This window comes from Stegodyphus dumicola, chromosome 4, assembly GCF_044657685.1.
Source record: "Stegodyphus dumicola isolate Sdum_Otavi_A_Nest chromosome 4, ASM4465768v1".
Lineage (NCBI taxonomy): Eukaryota > Metazoa > Arthropoda > Arachnida > Araneae > Eresidae > Stegodyphus > Stegodyphus dumicola.
Window position 1 is genome coordinate 3865792 of NC_140771.1, and position 20885 is coordinate 3886676.

Genomic DNA, 20885 nt, shown 5'->3' on the forward strand with positions numbered 1-20885 from the left:
TTAATTTTGAGGCCACCAATCCTTTCTTAGAAAAAAAGCTATCATATTTTAATAAAAGCCATCATATTTTAATGCAAAAAAAGAGGGGGTATTATTGTTTATCTTATACAAGAGCTAGATTAATCTTTCTTGTATAAAATAGTAAACATGATATTCATACTAATGCCAAGAGGAGATTTTTATCCAACTTACATGCTTCTTCCTCTCTATCTGATATGATCAATGCATGCAAAATGAAAATGATGATTAAAAATTTAAAAAGTTTCTCTTAGTAATGATTATTTGGAAATATAAGAGTAATTCTAATTCCTTCATAAATACTGATTTTGTCCTTGCAAGATATGGGTGAATTTTAGAAGTTTACTATTAACTTTATTAATGTTACTATAAGCTTATTACTGTTAACTTTATTATTATGATTCAATTTTTTATTAATGTTTAAATTTTGATTTCATGTCATTATAATTTAGTGTTCAAAATTTAGTTGGTACTTTCTGGTGGTCTGCATGTAAAAAGTTCACAAAGTTGCTAATAAGTTGGCAACTTTGTGAATTAGTGAAAGACATCTCTTTTATGGCTGATAGGTTTTGTTCTGTTCATAAATAATGATAAAAAGAAGCATAAGGAATTAAACGAGAAAAAAGATTTACATTATTGTTATCAACATTTTTACAGTCAGGGGAGGCTGAAGTATTTACTCAATATTCATTTTAAAAATAAATGTAATAAATAAAAGTTGAACAGTAATGTATTATTATTATTTTTTTATTGTAGATCTGTTATCTTTTAAGGATGGAACACTACTTTCCTCTGCCCAGGTCAGTAAATATCACAATATATTATTTTAAGCATAATTTAGCAAGATAGTATAAAATTAAAGCATTTTGAATTTGATTTATATTATTGTTTGTAGAACAAATTTTCTCAGTTATTTTGAATCAACTCTTAAAATTATTTCATATTTAAAGAATGCTTAAAAGATATATTTATCATTTTGCCCCTTGTGTACTAGAGGCCAAGTGAATGACTGCTGAGCACTGGTAGTTGACTTCAATCTGTTTGTGATTGCATGACCATTTTCATGGTTTTCCCCGTCTGTGATGTAAATATGAGCTAGCTGCTTTTAAAAAATTCTTCATGAAGGCTCTTATGCAGATAGCACTAGTGTGCTTAGTTATGATAAAAAAGTACAATCTAAGCCAATGCTCATTATCATGATTAGAGAAATTGAAGCTATAATAATCTTGTAATGATAGGCAAGCTTTGATCAATTTTCTATTATTTCGAAAAATATAAATTAAAGATGGAAATTTCATTCATTATTACAATGATAGTAGATTGGTTTAAATTTCAACTGATCAGCTTTTCATAAGTATATGTATAAAATTTTGTTCAGTTTATACAGCATATATGTGATTCTGCAAGAGTTCTAGTTTTCTTTGTGTTTCTTCATTAAATCTGTATATTGTTTTAATTTGTATGAAAAACTTTAAATTTGTTTGCAATTGAAAAGAATTTAAATAATGATTAAACTGTATGTCTTTATTTGTGGGCATTTTTTCCTGAGACCTGCTAATGTTATATGAAATCATGTATGCTAACAAATGTGACATATGTAAATATAATAAAATTTAAAATAAAATGTGGTATAAATTAATCATAAATTTCTTGAAATAAGTACAAGTAAGTTTTGTAGTAAGTAATTTCCAGTATTAATAGGATAATGATTATAATTTCTTGTGGGCTGCATCATACATATGTTTATGGTGCGTATGAAAATAAAGAATTTTGACATCTTACAAGAAAGGTGTGTTAAACTCTAGTAAAAGGGGGGACCACTCTATAACTTAGAAAAAAAGATTATTAAATATGCAGTTTTTTGTCATCTAAATAATTGACAAAATTTGGTATCTTTTTGAAAGCTTCCAAAAGAATGCTATACTGCCAAATGGAATTAATTGCATAGATTTGTTTTCAATCATCAATTTATATTGATTTTGCAGATAATTTTTTAATGTTGTGTACTTTGAATTTAAAAAACAAAAAATTATCTTGTTTTCTATCCAGGTGAACAAAATATGTCATAAAAAGGTAAATTTAGCATTTGTGATTTTTTTGACAAATAGTTTTTAAGCTAAAGGCTGACACACATATGTCCCATTTCTAGTTTATGGTGTGATACATATGTCCCATACATAGCGATTGACTTACTATAAGCACACCTATTATTCTGGAAAACTTTATTATATGGAATAGATTTTACATCGTATGGTATAAGATAAAGCATTCTTTGCATAACCCAACATTACACATCGGGCAACTCATATTTGTTCTTTTCTCTATGTTGATTTAAGAACAACAAGCACAGCAGCGTTTTCATTTTCCAACTATTGGAAGATAATCCCCGTCATTTAGAAGATTCTAAGTACTTTTTTTTAACCCAGCAGTAATTTTTAAACTTTTAGTAAGATATATATGTCTCATTATTAGTCAAAGGGTTAATAAGTACCTGCCAAAAAAAGAAAAAAAAAAAAAGGTAGGAATGAAAATATATATAAATGTAAGAAAAAAATATGTAAAAAAGATAAATTATAATTTGAATTAGCAGTGTAAATTAATTTCCCTTCCATATTTTAAAAACAATAATCTCTCTTTGCTCTGCTTCATTTCGAGACTAATCCGTGTCATATGACTCTTACATGATTCTGACGGCTTAAGTGGAACTAAAACAGCCAATAATTATTTTACAGCAGTATTAATTATCTATTCAAAATACAATGAGAACCAAAACTAGCTCAGTCTGAGCTAAGATTTCATCCTGAACATAACACACTCGCTCACTACTCTTCAGCCTAGCTGGATTGTTATCTGCTGCTTCCTTCTTACTGCAAAGTTATAAAATATGTAAATCTCTTGTAACAGGCACAAATAATTTATCAAGTTATCTGTGGCCACAACAGGGTTACCAAAATAAAATAAAGATTTTATCTGCTTCGGTTACCAGTTTCCTATTTATCGTGGATCAATATTTTAGCATTCTATGACATCAAATTTTTCGCTGTTCATCACAGATTCGACCGTCTACATTATACACATCAATATTGCAAAGTCCTTTCTTTTTACATATACATATTGCATACCTTATGATCAGTTTATAATATTGTGATTGATGCAAATAATTTTATTGCCTTTCTTCTCCAGTATTTCACTAAATTTACAATCTATGCTTTAAAATAAATTAATTAAACTGTTTATATTTTACTTGCACTGGTGATTCCTTATTAGTTATTTATATATGTTTGCATAAAAGCAGATTTTAGCTGCAGTTAATTTTTTAAAGTTTTTTAAACAAGTTTATTATGATTCTGTCTGATGCATTTGCTAAATTTTAAAATATATTATTGTTTTGAACATTTTTTCAGTATACCTTATTTTTGCTTTGTACTCAATCATTCATATTCAGTATACTGACTATCACATGAAATATATATTATTTGCATAGTTCAAGGCATTCTATAAAAAGATGTTTTTCAGAACTTCACTAAATCATGCTCACATAGCTTTATGTATTAATTGTTGTAAATATGTGAACAAACATTGAGTGAAAACAAATACATTGCTAATTAACTGTAATACTCCCTCTGTCAAAAATAGGGTATATACATTTTAAAAAGTTGTAATGATTAATGAGAGCAAGTAAAGAACAAGAAAGGAATTATAATCAAGTGTATGTAATATGTAAATTCATATGCTAGTCAAACAACTAAGATATAATTGACTCGCATTTGATGTCTGTATCAAAAGCATCAATGAAGTTATGTAGTGTGATGGGAAAGTTGTAATGCAGGATCTGCCAGTGAAAAAAAAGTGAGTTTGGCCATGGAAGTGGAAAGAGAACTTTATTCCATCCTAGTAGATGGTAACATAAAGATTATTCTGAACAGTTAAGTTAAGGAAGTTCCTTATCTTTGATTAACAGTTAGGTTTAGTATGTTTATGAAAGGATGTGGGAAAGGCTAGATTCCACATCAATTAAACCTCATTTATCCATTTAAGACTTATGCAGTTATAAATGTATACCATAATTTCGGATTAATGCCAATTCTAAATGTGTAACGTATTTTGGGATAGAGGGAGTAAATAAAATGCAAACAAATGAAAATCATATATAAATAAATGCATAAAATTTAAGGCTCTGTGTATATTTATTCACATGTTATTTTGTTTTCATTTCACATTGATCATCTAAAGATTTGCAAAACAATGTTTTGAAACTTGGGAAAAATCACAAAGTAATGCTGGAATAATAATAATCACAAATAGCATTATGAATTTACATATTTTTATTTGATTATATATAGAATTTCAAGCAGCTATTTTGTGCACTATATTTTTAGATAAGTAGATTCATATATATAATTTTCAAAAGTTTTGAAAGTTGAAAATTGATAGACCTTCCTTATTAGCTTAATCTTCAAGATATGATGGAGCAATGAAATCTATTGCACCTTTACTATATAATCCAAGGATAAGTATCAAAAATAAAAATGTCAGTTCCTGTTTATTTAGTAAAGGATTAGGTTTGTAAAAGTAAGAATAAAAAGGCTATTAAGTAGTAAATTATAATCTTGAGTGACAATCAAAAACGTAATCTTTTGTTGAGTGACTTGTTATTTTAGTTTTAGGGAAACATACCTGTCGATATTTGCAAGTGTATGGCTGTCATGAACCAATAGTCTTTTAGTGACCCATAGCATTAGTTTATACTTTTTGCTTTTTCTTTCTTTCTCTTTGTATGTGTTATATCTAATGCAGTGTAGTGCAACGCGAGTTTAATTTGATAAGGATGCTGATACTTGTTGATGGAAGCTCCCCCAGGCTATTCTGAAATTTTCATTTATTATATATAATCACATTGAATTAGCATGAGAGGGAGAAGAAGCATATATTTATTTCAAATTTTACACCTGGTAGACTGCAACAAGTTTACTAAGCAAAAGCAAGTATTAGAATCTATTGAAATTTCTATTGAAAAGCAAAGTAATTAGCAAATGACTAAATGATTTTCAATTTTTCTCTCTAGATATGTTATTAACAACAAATTATAATGCTGGCTATTAATGATGTTAGCACATGCGAGGTTGGATGAGGATTTGACACCTTAAGTGCTAATAAGGTTTTTTCATATGTTTCCCATGACTGAAGAACAAAGGGTCAAAAAGTGTGCTGCAATTAGAAATGCTTTGTGTAAGAGATTGCTAAATAATGATTTTGCACTAAATTTAGGCTGATGTGAAACAGAGCATGTTATGTGATAAAAGCAGATGAAACTTGAGAGAGAGAATTTCTTACTCACAAATGAGATTAAGAGATCTAAAATTGAATTTTATTTTTTATCTTACATATATGTGTATGTATAATGTATATCTAGTATATGGGCATTTATCAGAGTAAAAAAAAAATTTTCAGATATTAAGAAGCTGATTCATTGTTTTATATTTTCAGTTCAATTATATGTTTGATATATCATGGCTGATGCAGCAGTATCCAGAACAATATAGGTAATGTATTTCATGTTAAGTTATGTGGTTATTTATTATATTTGTTTATTTTTAGTACTGTGTGTAAAAGTATATTGAAGTGTCATTAAATAAGGGATACCCGATTTACGAGGGCCATCCAGGAAGTAGATTACGTTTCCGTCTGTGTCCGCTAGGGGCGGGGCTAGCGCGGCCATCTTGGGGTCAGAGCATTGCGCAGCTCAGTCTGCATCTAGCCGTGCTAGTGAGAGGTTCGTGCTGTGCTCCATTCAGATACTGTGACGGTTTGAAATGTCTGCGTTAATTGAAAATCCCGCGAGCTGCGAGGTGCGCTCAGTAATAAGGTTTCTGACTGCAAAAAACTGTAAACCGATAGAAATCTATCGGCAGCTTCGTGAAGTGTATGGGGACAACATTATCACTGAAGGTGGAGTGCGTCAGTGGGTCATAAGATTTCAAAATGGCCGAACCAATGTTCACGACGAAGATCGAAGTGGGAGACCCAGCATAGTGACCGCCGAACTTCTCGAAAAAGTCGATGCTAAAGTCCGTGAAAATCGAAATTTCACAATAACGGAACTTTCTTTGAGTTTTCCACAAATTTCGCGAAGTTTGTTGCACGAAATCATCAGCGAAAAGCTTGGTTACCACAAGTTTTGTGCAAGATGGAAGGCAAGAAGAGGTAACAAAGTGGTTGAAGGCGCAGGCGGCCGAATTTTTCGACGAAGGAATTTCCAAGCTCGTACATCGCTACGATAAATGCCTTAATTTGTATGGTGACTATGTAGAAAAGTAGTATTTGAGTGTGGCTTTCATCTGTATATAATAAAATTTGTTTCCTATACTTTGTTTATTTTTTTATTCCAAAACGTAATCTACTTTCTGGATAGCCCTCGTATAACAACTTGCTGCTCCTTTGGCCATTGTAATGTCTGCCTACCTTGTGGCTAGTATTGAGCAAATCTGTGGAAGTGTTTCAGAGGTATGGCCTGCAAAATGTCTTCTAAAATTTCCTGTAATCTGTTACAGATGCTGATTGCCATCCTAGCATTTCCCAGAGTATCCCAAAAGGTGTTTAGTGGAATTTACATCTGGGCTTCTCAATGACTATTTTAGCTGGAAGAATTCAGTAAAATGCTCCTCAAACTAGGTTGTAATCTACTAGTATCTGTAATAGGAACAACTTTCTTAGGCATGTATTCCGTTTTTGTCTGACTGGCAGAAGGAATGTAAGTGATCGCGAAGGGTTATAAGTGATCACTCAGTAGATCTATGTACTTAAATGCAGTGGGGTGCTTGGTACAAGTATCAAAGATCTCAAGCGTTGGTAAAAAAAAAAAAAAAAAAAAAAAAAAAAAAAAAAAAAAAACCATTCCTAGACCATCTTGAGCTGCCATCACCTTGTACAGTTCCGGCCTGACACACTATATCCATAGCTTCATGAGCTGGCACCATATTCTTAGACTATCATTTCCGTGATGCACTGGGAATCAAGACTCATTACTCCATGCTACTTCCCTCCAGTTGTCGATGGTCCAGTAACAGGGTCTCATGACCCATGTAAGACATTGAGCATAGTAGTTTGTTGTGAGAAATGGTACTCTTAGTGGGTCTTCAGCTTCTAAAAACCCACTGGTGAAGCTGCACTGTCTACTGACTGTCTGGTTGGGCCCTTTATTCTCACTGGAGCTAGGTGTTGATTTTGTTCAATACTGCTGAGTCTTTGAAGGTTATGATTATTCAAGGCTGCATATTCCTTGCAGTTTGCATGACTGTACTTTTTTTTTTTTTCTGCTATTAGTGTATCTTGTCATTATCTTGATATTGTGAAACTAGAAAATATTGACTCTAGAATTATTTCTAATGTTGAATGACTTATGGGTCAAACACCTGCTATTTGGCCTTGATTGAAAGTCTCTAAATTGTGAATTTTACACATCATATTACTTTTGACAATGGCTTATAGAGTGTTACATTTTGAGGTATATACATCTTATGGCAGCATTCTCACATGCCCAGAAATGAGGTTGCCGTTCCCCGATACTTGCATAACACCATCTGTCCCAAATTCAATGGTGCTTCTGTGTAAGATGTTATATTACAATTTTTTCTATTTTTCTTATAATTCTATTTATATATATATATCTAATTTGTAACTAGAAGACTTTTTTCCCCTAAAAGGCTCTCTCTTTCTATATATATATATATATATTACATACTTACAGGAATTGCCCTTTGACTATTGTGCATGGAGAGCAGCGGGAAGCAAAAAAATCTTTAGAGAGATCTGCAGCTGATTACTCTAATATTAAATTTTGTCAGGTAAGTTGAATGTTTTTTTAAAGCATCATAAATATTGTTTAAATATTTTTTCCTTTTATGATTATCAAATTAACAATAATCTGCATTATGCATTTATCAGTAAGATTATTTTTATTAGTTACAGTATCACTATTTTCAGGAATGAAACTCGTATATAACTTTATTTCAATTTAGATTTTTATGTATCATAAAATAATGCAAATAAGAGATGATGTTTTATTTTTTTTCCTCTAAAAAGCTGTTTTGAAGCACCTATCTTGCATTTGCAGTTTATTGTTTAAATGTATTAACTTTAAAATAAAATTTTCACTTTTAAAACAGAAAACTTATTTAGTTTTCTCCCAAATATGATATTCAGATATTTAATTTTTTTCTTCTTATAAAACATCTTCAAAGTATCATATTCATGTGTGAGAGGCTATTGTACATGCAAGGTTCCAAAATTTTTCATATCACATCTCTCCAAAAATACAGAATATAATGTTTTTATGCCAGTATGGTAATTAATTTTTATGTAGCAATTACAAACCATGTAAGTGAAAATGTCAAATGCCTTAAAGTGTTCACAGCTACAAATTGAAAATGGTAAGCACCTGATAGGAAAACTCTTTGAGGTGTGTATAGTTTTCAGCTGACAGATTCTATGTATTGGTAAAAGGAAAAATATTGACCTTGAAGAAAATATTTGTTGTAAGCATCATGGACAAGCGATCCAATGAAATTAATAATGCAGTATATCTTAAATTATTAAGTATTTGCATTATTAAATATGTGCACAAGTATCCATTTGCCTTTATTTAATGTGAAATAATGTTATAGCAAATATTTTTTTTCAGTCATTTGGCTTTGTCATAAGTGTCAGATTTTAAGTTCTATATTTTTTATTTTCTAAAGACTGATTCTTAAACTTGTAGGCCTATTTAAACTGCATAATTTGAATAGTTTCAGATGTTCAATTGCATTCTCCATACCACACTATAGCCATATATTCAATTTTTATTTAAGGTTATTTTTATACCTTTGATTGAATTTTGTTAAACTTTGAGGTGTTAAACCCTAACCTGAAGTTTTTAGATTGCAATTTTTTTTTTAAATTTGCTTTTAGAAATACTACATTCAGGGAACTATTGATTAAACAACTAGCTTGAATAATTTAAAAATTAGAAGCTACTCATGGTTTCTATTTTATGCAGGCGTACCATATTTTTTTAATCCAACCTAAGACATATTTTAAAATTACTTAAAAGAGTTAACAGTTTACTGAAAGATTAAATTTTATTTATTCAGTTATTAATTTTTACTAGACATGACTTTTTCAGAAATAGTTTGTTTGTTTTAATTACATCATAAAATTCACAAAAGAAAGTTCTGAATTAATTTTAACATTGAGCAGATGTTTAACTGTAGATACTGAAAGTCTACCCCTTTCTTTAGGCCAGATATTCCCCATAATTCAAAAAACTCTCAACTGAAGCAGATGTTTTGGACAAAGACATCACAAACTCAATCATTTTAGAAATATTGCAACATTTGAAACACATTAAACATTGCTTCCTGCTTCTCTTCAATAGTATCTGGTACTTTTTCAGAACCTAAACCATAACCCACCCTTTGGTTTTGAATTACATGGCTCAGCAATGTATGTTCATTAAATAGGTTATCAGTATTTATGGAATCTTTTATAATTTTATTAACAACTTGTGCACTGTCATCTAAATCAGACCAGGCAAAATGCAGATAAAAAAAATACGATGGCTTTGCTCTTTGCGAACCAGCAACCTTTAATTAATTTTCTGCAATTCAGGATCTTCCCCTAGACCAGTACCTTCTAGAACAACCGCGCCTATTACATAACCTCTTCATATAAATGCTGCATCATAAGTTTTTCTACATTTTTCTAGAAGCTACTCTGTTACATAACCTTTCATATAAATGCTGCGTCATAAGTTCTCCTACACAGATGCCTTCTCGTCTTTGTTCTGCTAACGCCTCCGCTATGCTCCTCTTTCTTTGTTAGAACGTTATAACGTATTAAAGTCAGTCGTATCTAATAATTCAATTACTGAATAAGTTATTTGAGTAACTTCATCTGAAAAAAAGTCATCTGTTGTAAAATAAAACATGGGAAAAAAGCTCCTGGATTTATTTCTAACGCGCTTCTAAATTCAACAGTGGGTCAAGGACAGTGTGTGATCGTCTTATGCTTTTGCTTCTTTTCCAGCGATGCTTAAGTGTTTTACCTCGCCTCCAAAGTTATGCGTTTTATCAAGTGCTTCTAAAGTGATTGATTTTAGTGTTCAAATTGATGTGTATGCAAACTCTTAAATTAAGATTTTGTGATTGGAATGCTAACACGCTCAAAAACGGCAAAAATGTCAACTGATAAGCAAGAATCCGTAGCTATTGTGGATACAGTGAAATTTCAATTCCCTATTTTTGACGGCACAAGTAAAAATTTTCCAATAGACAAATATCTTCTATTGTTTGAAGAGAAATGTGCCGCAAAGAACATTCCAGAAAAGGAAAAGAAATTTGTTTTCTCAGAGTGCATTAGAGGAGAGGCTTTAGCCCTCTATTTACGTGATTGTTTAAATAAAGACTGGAACAACATAAAGGATATTTTCGAGACATACTTCACAACATCAGAATCTGTTACTTTTAGTGATTTTGTGTCTTTAAAATACGAGAAATTTAATAATATTGATGTTTATTTTCATAATAAGTTGAAATTAGGAGCCAGCTTGAAACTAACAGATTCCACAATGGTGGAAGCACTTACGGAAGGACTTCCTGAGTCTCAAAGAATGCTGTTAACAGTGCAAAAAATAGCAACACCGAAAGACTGGATTACTCTTGCTAGGAAACTGTTTCCAGTTCAGATGCCGTTGGATGGTCTAGGAAATAGTAATTACCAATTTGTTTCTCCAAGGCAAACTGTTCCGAGGTGCTATTATCCCAGACCAGTGCAAGCCACTCCTTATCAAAGTTTTCGTAGTGTGAGACCTTTTAATTATCAACAAGTGCAATACCAACCTCTACAGTATGCTCGTATCTAATAATTCAATTACTGAATAAGTTATTTGAGTAACTTCATCTGGAAAAAAATCATCTGCTGTAAAATAAAATAAAGATCTGCTGTTAAAGGTAAAAAGTCCTGAGTCGTCATTTTTCTCCGTGGTGCAATCATCCCAGCTTCGTCAACCATCTGCCAAAACGTGAAATGGAATAGCCTCACCATTCACCCACGATGTGTTGGAATAACTGAAAACATTACATATATATGTACTGAAACTTGCTAACTTTATCAAAATTAGCTATCCACAACTCTAAGTGTTAGATTTTAGAATCATAAAAATTGTCTATGCTTAAGAATTTTTGTTCCTGAACATCATTATTTTCTTTTAGAGTGTATAGCAGTTCTTTGGCAGAAGATGGTGTAAATTTATGGGTTTTTCTTTTCTAAAGTTGATAAATTAATGCAGAATATGTCTGAAATGCTTCTGTTGTTGTGATAGAATTATTTTCCAATTTCAGAACTACGTTGTTAAATAACTTTAGAGTACCATGTAAAAATTTTAAAAAGAGTTTTTATTCTAGATTTTCAAAAAAAAAAAAAAAAAAAAAAATTATAATTTTGGGCATTTGTCACAAGGTCAGAAGTATGATTTTAGGCCATCAAAAATGGAAAGAATTTTTGATAGGGTAACAAACTAAGGAAACCTAAGTTGTTACAAGACTTTTTTTTTTTTTTTTTGGTAATCTGTTTCCACAGAGTCACAGAACTCATTAAATTTCACTATTCTTTATTTTCATATATGTGAGATATTTATAAATTAAGTAAGTTTGTTTCGTTTAATTCAGTTAATTGATTATATTTTTACAAATTTTGATTTTAATGTAGTTGCAAAGATATATGGAAATTTTAATTTATTTTAAAGAAAAAATTTGGAGAAAATTATTTGTTTGTAAAAACTGTTGGGATGAAATGCAATTTTACAATATTAAATGCAGGAATCAAATACAGGATGTATAAATCATGAGATGTAAATTATATATTTATGTAAAAACTATCAAAATTTTTTCTTTTCTTCATTGGTGTATTTTTGCTAAAGATTATTATTTTTAAAAACTTCTTATTAGAACTAATATTTATAATACATTTCTGTGGTTATTAAAGCCAAAAATAAATTAAATAAAATATTTGTTCAATTTGAAATTGTAATAAAATATGATGTATTTGGAACTATATTGTCCTTTTTTAGTAGAGTCAAAAGTCTTTAATCCAGACTCGTCGGGACTTCAGCGATTCCGGATTATCGGTTTTTCCGGATTATAGATCATCAGTTTAAATCTGTTAAGACGGCATGCAGAAATTATAAAATTAAAAATATGAAACCGTAATTTATGAAATAAAGAGCAATTATGATCTAAAGGGTATCAAAATTTGCAAAAAAAAAAAAAAAAAAAAAAAAAAAAGCTTTATATTTATTTGTTTACTTTATTAAACATTTCTTTCAACGCGTGCATGCGTAAAGCATGCATTACGCATAGTCGAAATTAGAAAATTGCAACCAGAAAAATATTTGATGTGTATTCGTGATATTTATAATGACGAGGAATTTGATTTAAATCATATCAAAGACAGAGCACATCAACATGAAATACTACATTTAGTAAGGAATTATAAGCCTAATAAAATAGAAACATCTGCCCGGAAGGATAGTGCTGACAGATCAACTTCCAGTTCATTGCGCGCCGCGACGTCCCCCCCCTTCTGCTGAGCAGCGTGAAATTGATAAACATATTTCGGAATGATTAGAGAATCAAAGGATATGCCTTTATCCATTTTTTCCAATTCCACTTTTTGTTTGAAACATGCTTTCGCTTTGTAGATCCTTTGGTAGCTCCAGAATTGGAAATTCTTTTTGACATAATTGAAAGTTCAAGCTTACTTTTATAAAATTGCTCTAACAGTCTTCAAAAAATAATAAACTGGATCCAATTAGAAGATTAAGATTAAGATCCAATTAGAAGATGTAATCTGCAACATTAACTGGAATAGATAATTAGATAATTTTAGCTTAGCTTATATCGTCCGTTATACATGAAATGTGCATGCGTAAACGTATTATGCGCATGTGTAGACGCATATGCGCATGTGTAAAGGTATTATGCACGTGTGTAGACGCATATGCGCATGTGTAAAGGTATTATGCGCATGCGTTAACGCATTATGCGTTGACGCATGCGCAGAAAGTTTGTAGCTTTGAGGTCCGGATTAAAGACTTTTGACTGTAATACTAATAAATGACAATATATTTCCAAGCTGATTTTATTTTTGATTTTACTTTTTTAGGCAAAGCTGGACATTCCATTTGGCACTCATCATACGTAAGAATTCATACATTTCTAAATTTTAAGATTTGTGGTTACCTTATCACATGCAATATTTATCGTGTACAGATTTTGAGACTGTGTAATAAAATAACAAATTTCTTGATATTGGTAAAATAATATTACTTGAGAGCAGTTTTCAGAACTAAATTTGCATTTAATTTCATGCATAGCTAATTGAATGACAATTATTAACTAATATTAATTTTATAAATTAAAAGTAAATTTGGTACTTATGTATTATCCTGTGAACTGTGGAACTGTCGCTAAGCAGCACAGTGTAGTGCAGTTGTGGACAAACATGACATGACAATATACTCTTAATAACTGCTGTTTTCTTTGACATAACTCTGACTTTTAATAAGTTTTATTTTAAGAACGAAGATCTGTATTCAGTGTTATTGCTGAAAGAAATGAGTTCGAGGCCTATGAAATCACATTTGTGACTGTACTTGGTTAATTTACAGCTGATCGAAATAATTAATATCTTCTGAAGGAAGAGAAAATAGCTGGATAAGGCCGATTAAATGGTAAGTGAGTAAAATAGTTATCTGCGAGAAGTTTGTACTCATAACATTCTAAACAGAATTGTAGTAAAATCAGAGGGCCTAACAAAATAGTAGATATTGATGAAAGCTTTTTTGCAAAATGCAAAATCAAAATCGATCGAATATTTTCTCAGCAGTGGCTGTTTGGTAGAGTGTACAGAGGACAAATGTTTAGTTGTAAGAGTTGCAGACAGAAGCATGGCTCAGAATTCTGCAGGAATGACTTGTGCAACTTTGGGAGAATCTTCTCCAACTTTTGTGGTTTGAATTGTAGCCAACTTTCACTTTTGATGTGATGGTACCATAACTTAACCATTTGAGTGCCAAGGAGCAATTTTTTTGTGCTTCTGTATTGCTCGAAAAGTGCCAGTGCTCTAAGCTGTGAAGCCACAGTATTTTTATATTATTTAAAGATGCTGATATCTGTATTTATGATAAGGAGGATGTTAGAACAACACTATATTGAAAGAATTGCAATTTACCATATAAGAGCAGGAAACAGCACAATAGTGTTCCTTGGCATTTTAAATCGGAGAGTAAGACAAGCAAAAAAGCAGTCCTTGGCACTTTTGGACAGGAAAACAGCAAAGACACTGATACTAAAACAGTTAATAATTAATAACATTGTAAAAAATTGATGCATCTATTTTAAATCATAAGTGTACTTACATAAGAAAAACTGTTTTCTAGATTAATATTGTGTGTTTTATAGCTAAGGTGTTTGTTCAAGATACTGATTTATAGGCTCTTTTTCAAGAGTGCACAAGGCTTTTGCTGTTCATTAGGATATGCACTGAGATTATCATTGTCTGCATTTCCAGCCTAAACCTTGATATGGGAAGCATCCTGAAATATATAAATAAACTAGCTTCATTTTTCATAGAAAGTAAATATTTCACCTGCACAAGGCTTTTGCTATTCATTAGGATATGCACTGAGATTATCATTGTCTGCATCTCCAGCCTAAACCTTGATGTGGGAAGCATCCTGGAATATATAAATAAACTAGCTTCATTTTTCATAGAAGTAAATATTTCACCTTTCTTCTTAGGTACAAATAATTTCTACCATCCCACCATATGAAGTTAAATGTTCTTTGTTGAATAAACTTAGCTTTATTTGTTTTGAATTTTTTAAATTTAAAATGCCTTAAACAGTAAAATAATAAGACAGTATGTTATTGATTGAACTAAATTAGAAACAGAAATGTACAGAGATATGCAATTTATATGGTACTACAAATTTTTATTATAACCACTAGATTTTATTCTAGATATAGACATCAGGAGTACATGAGAAATAAGCCTTGCTTTCAACAAATAAATATTTTTTATTTATGATTTTCACAGACTACATTGGATTATTTGATTAAGGAGCTACAAGAGCTATCTGCATAAGAAGAGGCATGAGAATTTATATGACAACTGAACAATGGGGTTTTTTTACATCTTAATTAAAGGAAATTAATCTTAAGGAAATTTTTATAATTACTTACTTTATTGTTTGTTTTATATTATTTTTGTGACACAGGAAGTTTTTCATAATTATTTTTAATTATTTACTAATGATAAAAGTAGCTTACTAAATGTTCTGTTTTTTAATGGGATTTTAAGAACACATTCATTGAGTGAGGGTGGCTCTATCCTCATCACTAGAGAAACTTTTATTAGCGTAATTGAACTTCAGTAAAATAAATATATTCTAAATTATGATGTGAGGAATTATCACTGTGATGAATCATGCTGCTGACAGATAGACACTGTGATGTATTGGTGTGACACTCTTTATTGTACTATTACTGGTAATAATGATATTTTATCAGATTATACTTTGCAAAATACATTCACAAAAGAAAATATTTTAATAAAATTTCCTATCAGACTAGTAAGGGAAATGTCATATATTTGTTTGTAATATAATTCATTTTAAGTACAATTTTTCTTTTTACTTATAGAAAGATGATGTTTTTGCTGTATAAAGAAGGTTTCCGAGTTGTCATTCATACTTCAAACATCGTTGAGAGTGATTGGTCTCAAAAGACTCAGGGGTATGTTTATTTATTTCTTAGAGTAACAGCAAGAAGTAAAATTGATTCAGTGATCTTTTGATTGAAAATACTATTAAATTGCATGAGAAGAATAATTCCACATTTTAAAAAAATAATATCATTATTGCTTGGATTTTAAACTGTAATATTAGTTGTTTTCATAACATAAAACATTTTAAATAATTATAATTTTTTTTCTATTCTTTATAGAATATGGGTTAGCCCTTTGCTTCCTCAATTAGAATGTCCTTCACCAACTGAGGGAGAGTCACCCACTAATTTTAAAACTGACCTTCTTGAATATGTGTCAGCATATTTTTCTTCTGAGTTAGATGAATGGCATGAAGTAATTAAGAAGCATGATTTTTCAAAAATAAAGTAATATGTAATTTCACATTATACTTTGTTTTGTAATTGTACTAACTTGTTAAAAAATATGTCACATCTGTCAACTTTAGTACAATATCAGTTTTAAGCAAATAGCATTCTACGTACTACATGAATCATAAGCATACTACATAAAATTTCAGATAATTTATTAAACAATCAAGAAATTGCTAAACAATAATAGTATAATTTCCCTGTTACTTATTGGAGAAAATGTTTTTTAACTTTTCAAAGTTTTAAAATTTATTATTATTTTTATATAACGTATACTAAAAATTAATTTTTATCTAAATATTTTATTTTAAAATTTATCATTCTTTCCCTTAATGGGGAGAACTGACATCATTGTTACTATAGGGAAGATGGAAAAACATGTAATGTGCATTTTTAAATATGTAATTATTCAAACCAGAAGAGAAACTCGCCAAAGTGAAACATAAAATTAACAGTGCAACAACTGTACACCAAACATAAGGTGATTGCACTGCTAATTTTATGTAATTATTGTCCAAAAATTTGATTTATCACAATCTACTTGAAAGTGAAGCATGCCCAGAATCATCATTCCTAAGTAGATTATTGTAGATTTCTTTCACAATATCACTGTAGACAAATATAAAAAGCCTATATTAAACATGTGTTGCATTAAAAACATTTAGCATAAGAATGTCATATCAATTATTAAAGACTGAAACACCCATTGACAGGCAATTAAAAAAATGTTTTTTTTTTTTTTTTAAATTTTAGAATAAAAATTGTTTTAATGTATGTATTGATTTAGAAGTAATATATTATTATGGTAATGACTACATGTATTAATTTTTAAACATTGAAACAGCCAGTGATATGCAATTTGTTATTAATATTTTTCAATGTATAATAAAAATTATTTTAATGCATGTATTGAGTTAAAAGTAATATATTATGGTAGAGAAAGTGTTTATTTTTTCCTGTATGGCAGCATTATTTATTTATTTATTTATTTTACTTTTCTGACTTTTTAAGTTGACTGTATGAAGTTTGAAGCTGGAGAAGTGTTAAAGAGTTTTTAAATAGATTTGTTTCCTAGAAGTCTATTATTACTGAAACTATCATTCAAAATTATTATTAAATACATACAATTTGTAATATTTTATCAATAACCAATCAGTCTGTCTTATTTTTCATTGAATTTACAAAAGCAGACCTAATTGTGATTTAAATGGATATTTTTGGTGAAATATGGTACCCGAAAATTTTCGCAATTACAGTAATTCCTTTACTTCATACGAAGAATTTGAAAAAAAAACCACTTTGATAAGTACTAAAAACAAACTGCAGAAGCTCTCACAGAAAACGTTTTGCACAATTTGCTCTGCCTTTAGATGAAATCATGTTGATTGTTATTTAGATTTTAGAAATTTTAGAAATTGGATATACAATCCAATTTGATAAGTCTGTTTTCTAAAATCTAAATAACAATATTGTGTCATCTAAAGGCAAGTTGTGCAAAAAGTTTTCTGTGGGATCTTCTGCAGTTTTGAATTTCTTTTTAGTGCTTCAAAACAGTTTTTTTTTTTTTTTTTTAACTTCCTCCTACGAAGTAAAGGAAGTATTGTAACCCTGAAAATTTTGGGGTATCATATTTCACCGAACATATCTCTTTTGACCATTATTAAATGCAATTTAATGATGCTTTTACATGACATCTGTATATAGGGACAGAATAAAGGACTCCTTTTCCCAAAATAGGTTGCAAAACAAATTTTAAATGGATTCAGAAGAGATTTTGTGATGTATGTATCTCTTGTAACTCAAAAACGAGTAGCCTCAGAATGTTGAAATTTTGTGTATAGGACTGCTGTAACATGTAGTTATGCACCTCCCTTTTTAGTTGCAATTGGCTGCACCAAAAGGATATAAATATATACCTAATCTGTTACTCAGCTCAATGAGGTCAGTTTTTTTTATTCTTATATGTTGGTAAATTGTGCATTTTTTGTTTTAAAAATGATTGAATTATGTTGTTCGTATCTTCTGGTTAAGGTTTTTATGCCTTTAGTTACTTTGCATGCAATAGTTGTAGAATTATCAACAATTTAAAAGTTGGTTAAGTACAGCTAAGCCTAATTTTTGCTTACCATAGTAGCCATATTTGTTTACATTTGAAACATAGCAGAATAGTGAATTAAGTCAGTTTCTGCACCTTCAGTGTCTTTTTGCCTAATGGGACCAAAAGGAACTTTCAGTTTTGTGCACTGAAAAATCTGCCTTCTTGCCCGCTGGCCAAATTACTTGTTTTTGCATAGAAACTCTAATTTTACTTGTATTTTTTTGTTTTGTTTTAATTGTACGTGGTGTTTTATATTTTTCAATTTTTAATAAAGATATTTTGAAGTTTTATGTATTTTTGCCATGGAGTGAGAACCGAAGTAGTTGAATGAGAAATCGATTTCTAATAAAATTCGAGGAAATAAGCTTGAATGAAATGCAGCAAAGAAACATGTATAATGCATCCACTGATGAAGTAGCATTGAAGTGTATTGTTCTTTTTTAATTTCTTTAAGGATTTTTTTTGGGGGGGATTGCGGTATTGATTGCTTAAAAGTTTTGGTTTTTACATTTATTAAATTCTTTGTTGCATTTATTAGATTATTTGAAATTTATTAATTATGAATTTCAAAATTTTCATTTTTGTGAAACATTAGTTCTAATTTCTTACTTTATATCTTTATATATATTATGCATGTATTGTTTTTATGACACAAAATTCTATGGGATACTGGGTAAAAAATGTACAAGACATTGATATACATAATTCCATGTATTAATTCTGTACTGAAACTATTATACATGATTTTAACAATATTATTATGGTATATATTATTATGGTTCATTATTTTCATAACAATTTATGTTTAGCTCTTTAGCTACCCCCCTTGCAATTTTGTTTTTATGTAATATTTTTAACATGAAATACATAATTGTGTACTAGAATGAAATAAATAGAAAAGTTTTTACTAAATAAAGCTCATAGATTTGTCAACTTTGTAAAGCCTTTGTAATTTCCGTAATTTTTAAGGCTTTTTTTGTAAGGTGAAATTTGTCCACCTTGTCTCTTCAGACTGCTCTTATGGAAGGAAATGCTGGCTTGAAATATTTCTTTCTTTGTGTCTTTTTACTGGTCCAGACATATATTTTCAAATGTTAAGATAAATTTAATTTTAAATGCTTGTTGCTCAGTTTCTTCTTTTTTTAACTTAGCATTAAATCTATAAGTAAGTGTTGTAAAACTAAGATCTGTGTTTTATAATTTGTAATTTTTCTAGCTGTTAGATATTTTTAGTTGTTTCAAGGTTCAAAATTGCAGATTAAAATACTTAGAATTTTGGTCTTTGAATTCTATTAATCAGGAGTGCATGCAGAAATTATTCTGTGCCCCTGCAGTGCTTCTGCATCCATTTCTGGTTTTGGTTTGGTTTATTTAATTATAGCAAAGCACACTAGGGCTATCTGCCTAAGGGGAGGGATGCCTTCATGGAGGACTTTCTAAGGGAAACTGGCTCGTATACACTTTACATATGGGGAAAACCACGAAAACGCCCATGCAGCCAGCCTGTTCACGGGATTCGAACCTCGGACCAAACTACCAGTATTCAGCAGCTTTACCGCTCGGCCGCTGGTGGGCCTGCATCTATTTCTAACATCTGTACTTGTCAAATATACTGTTGCAAATTATTGTATTTCTTAAAATTTGTATAAATAAAATCATATCTGAATGTCATATTACTGTTGTAAATGTAAATTATATAATTGTTTAAGATAATCTAGCCATTGCATGTGTCTAAACAATATCAAATAATTCTTTATTTTAATGGTGTTTTTAATTTTCAGTTTAAATAAGTGTTTAGTTTTTTTAATTGAAGATTATTTATTTATTATACTTATTTAATTTTCAGTTTAAATAAGTGTTTTCTATCAATTCAATATTCTTTTTTCATTTTAATTGTGATTAGTTGTCAGTGGTTTGTTATTCATTTTTCTATGTTGATAGTCCTTTGGGTGTGTATAATTTTTTGATGTGTGTGAAATATTTAAAGAAGGAAACTTTCAGATTTAAAGTATCTTTGGAATTCATATTTTCATTTCCATAATATTTAAAAAAAATAGAGATACTTAGTTTAATTTTCATTTTAATCCTTTGAAACTGATGTAGCTCTTTCAAGCAGAATTTTAGTATTCAGTCATTTTGTTCTTGGTTTGTTTTCAATTAAAACAATTTTTCAACAACAATTTTCTTTTTTTGTCTGAGTTACAATCATTTGTAATTTTCATTTTAATGCTATGAAATTGATTTATCTCTTTCGAGCAGGGCTTTAGTACTCGGTCATTTTGTTCTCAGCATTTTCTACTATGTTCTTAAAGTAAGAGTAAATAAAATTATGTGTAAGGTGATATTTTTGTAAATTTTTAAATTCGTCAGGTATTAGTTTTTTTTAAAGTTTTCTAAATTATTTTATTTGTCTGTTTATTTATTTAATCTGAATACATCAATTTCATAGCATTAAAATGAAAATTAAAAATGATTGTAACAAAGACATCATGATTGTAACAAAGTTACAAATGATTGTAACAAAGACAAACCAAGAAAATTCTTGTTGCCTTGTA

General features: G+C 29.7%; 1 protein-coding gene across 3 annotated transcripts in view; it reads left to right on the forward strand.

Moving 5' to 3' along the window:
* Positions 1-20885, forward strand: part of LOC118185519 (tyrosyl-DNA phosphodiesterase 1-like) — a 56243-nt gene that overhangs the window by 18131 nt on the left and 17227 nt on the right. For all 3 annotated transcript variants that reach the window (XM_085814481.1, XM_085814482.1, XM_085814483.1), the window contains 6 exons: positions 775-818; positions 5506-5561; positions 7766-7862; positions 13219-13253; positions 15759-15851; positions 16062-16229. In XM_085814481.1, the coding sequence (XP_085670607.1) occupies positions 775-818; positions 5506-5561; positions 7766-7862; positions 13219-13253; positions 15759-15851; positions 16062-16229 (493 nt within the window). The remainder of the gene's footprint in view (positions 1-774; positions 819-5505; positions 5562-7765; positions 7863-13218; positions 13254-15758; positions 15852-16061; positions 16230-20885) is intronic.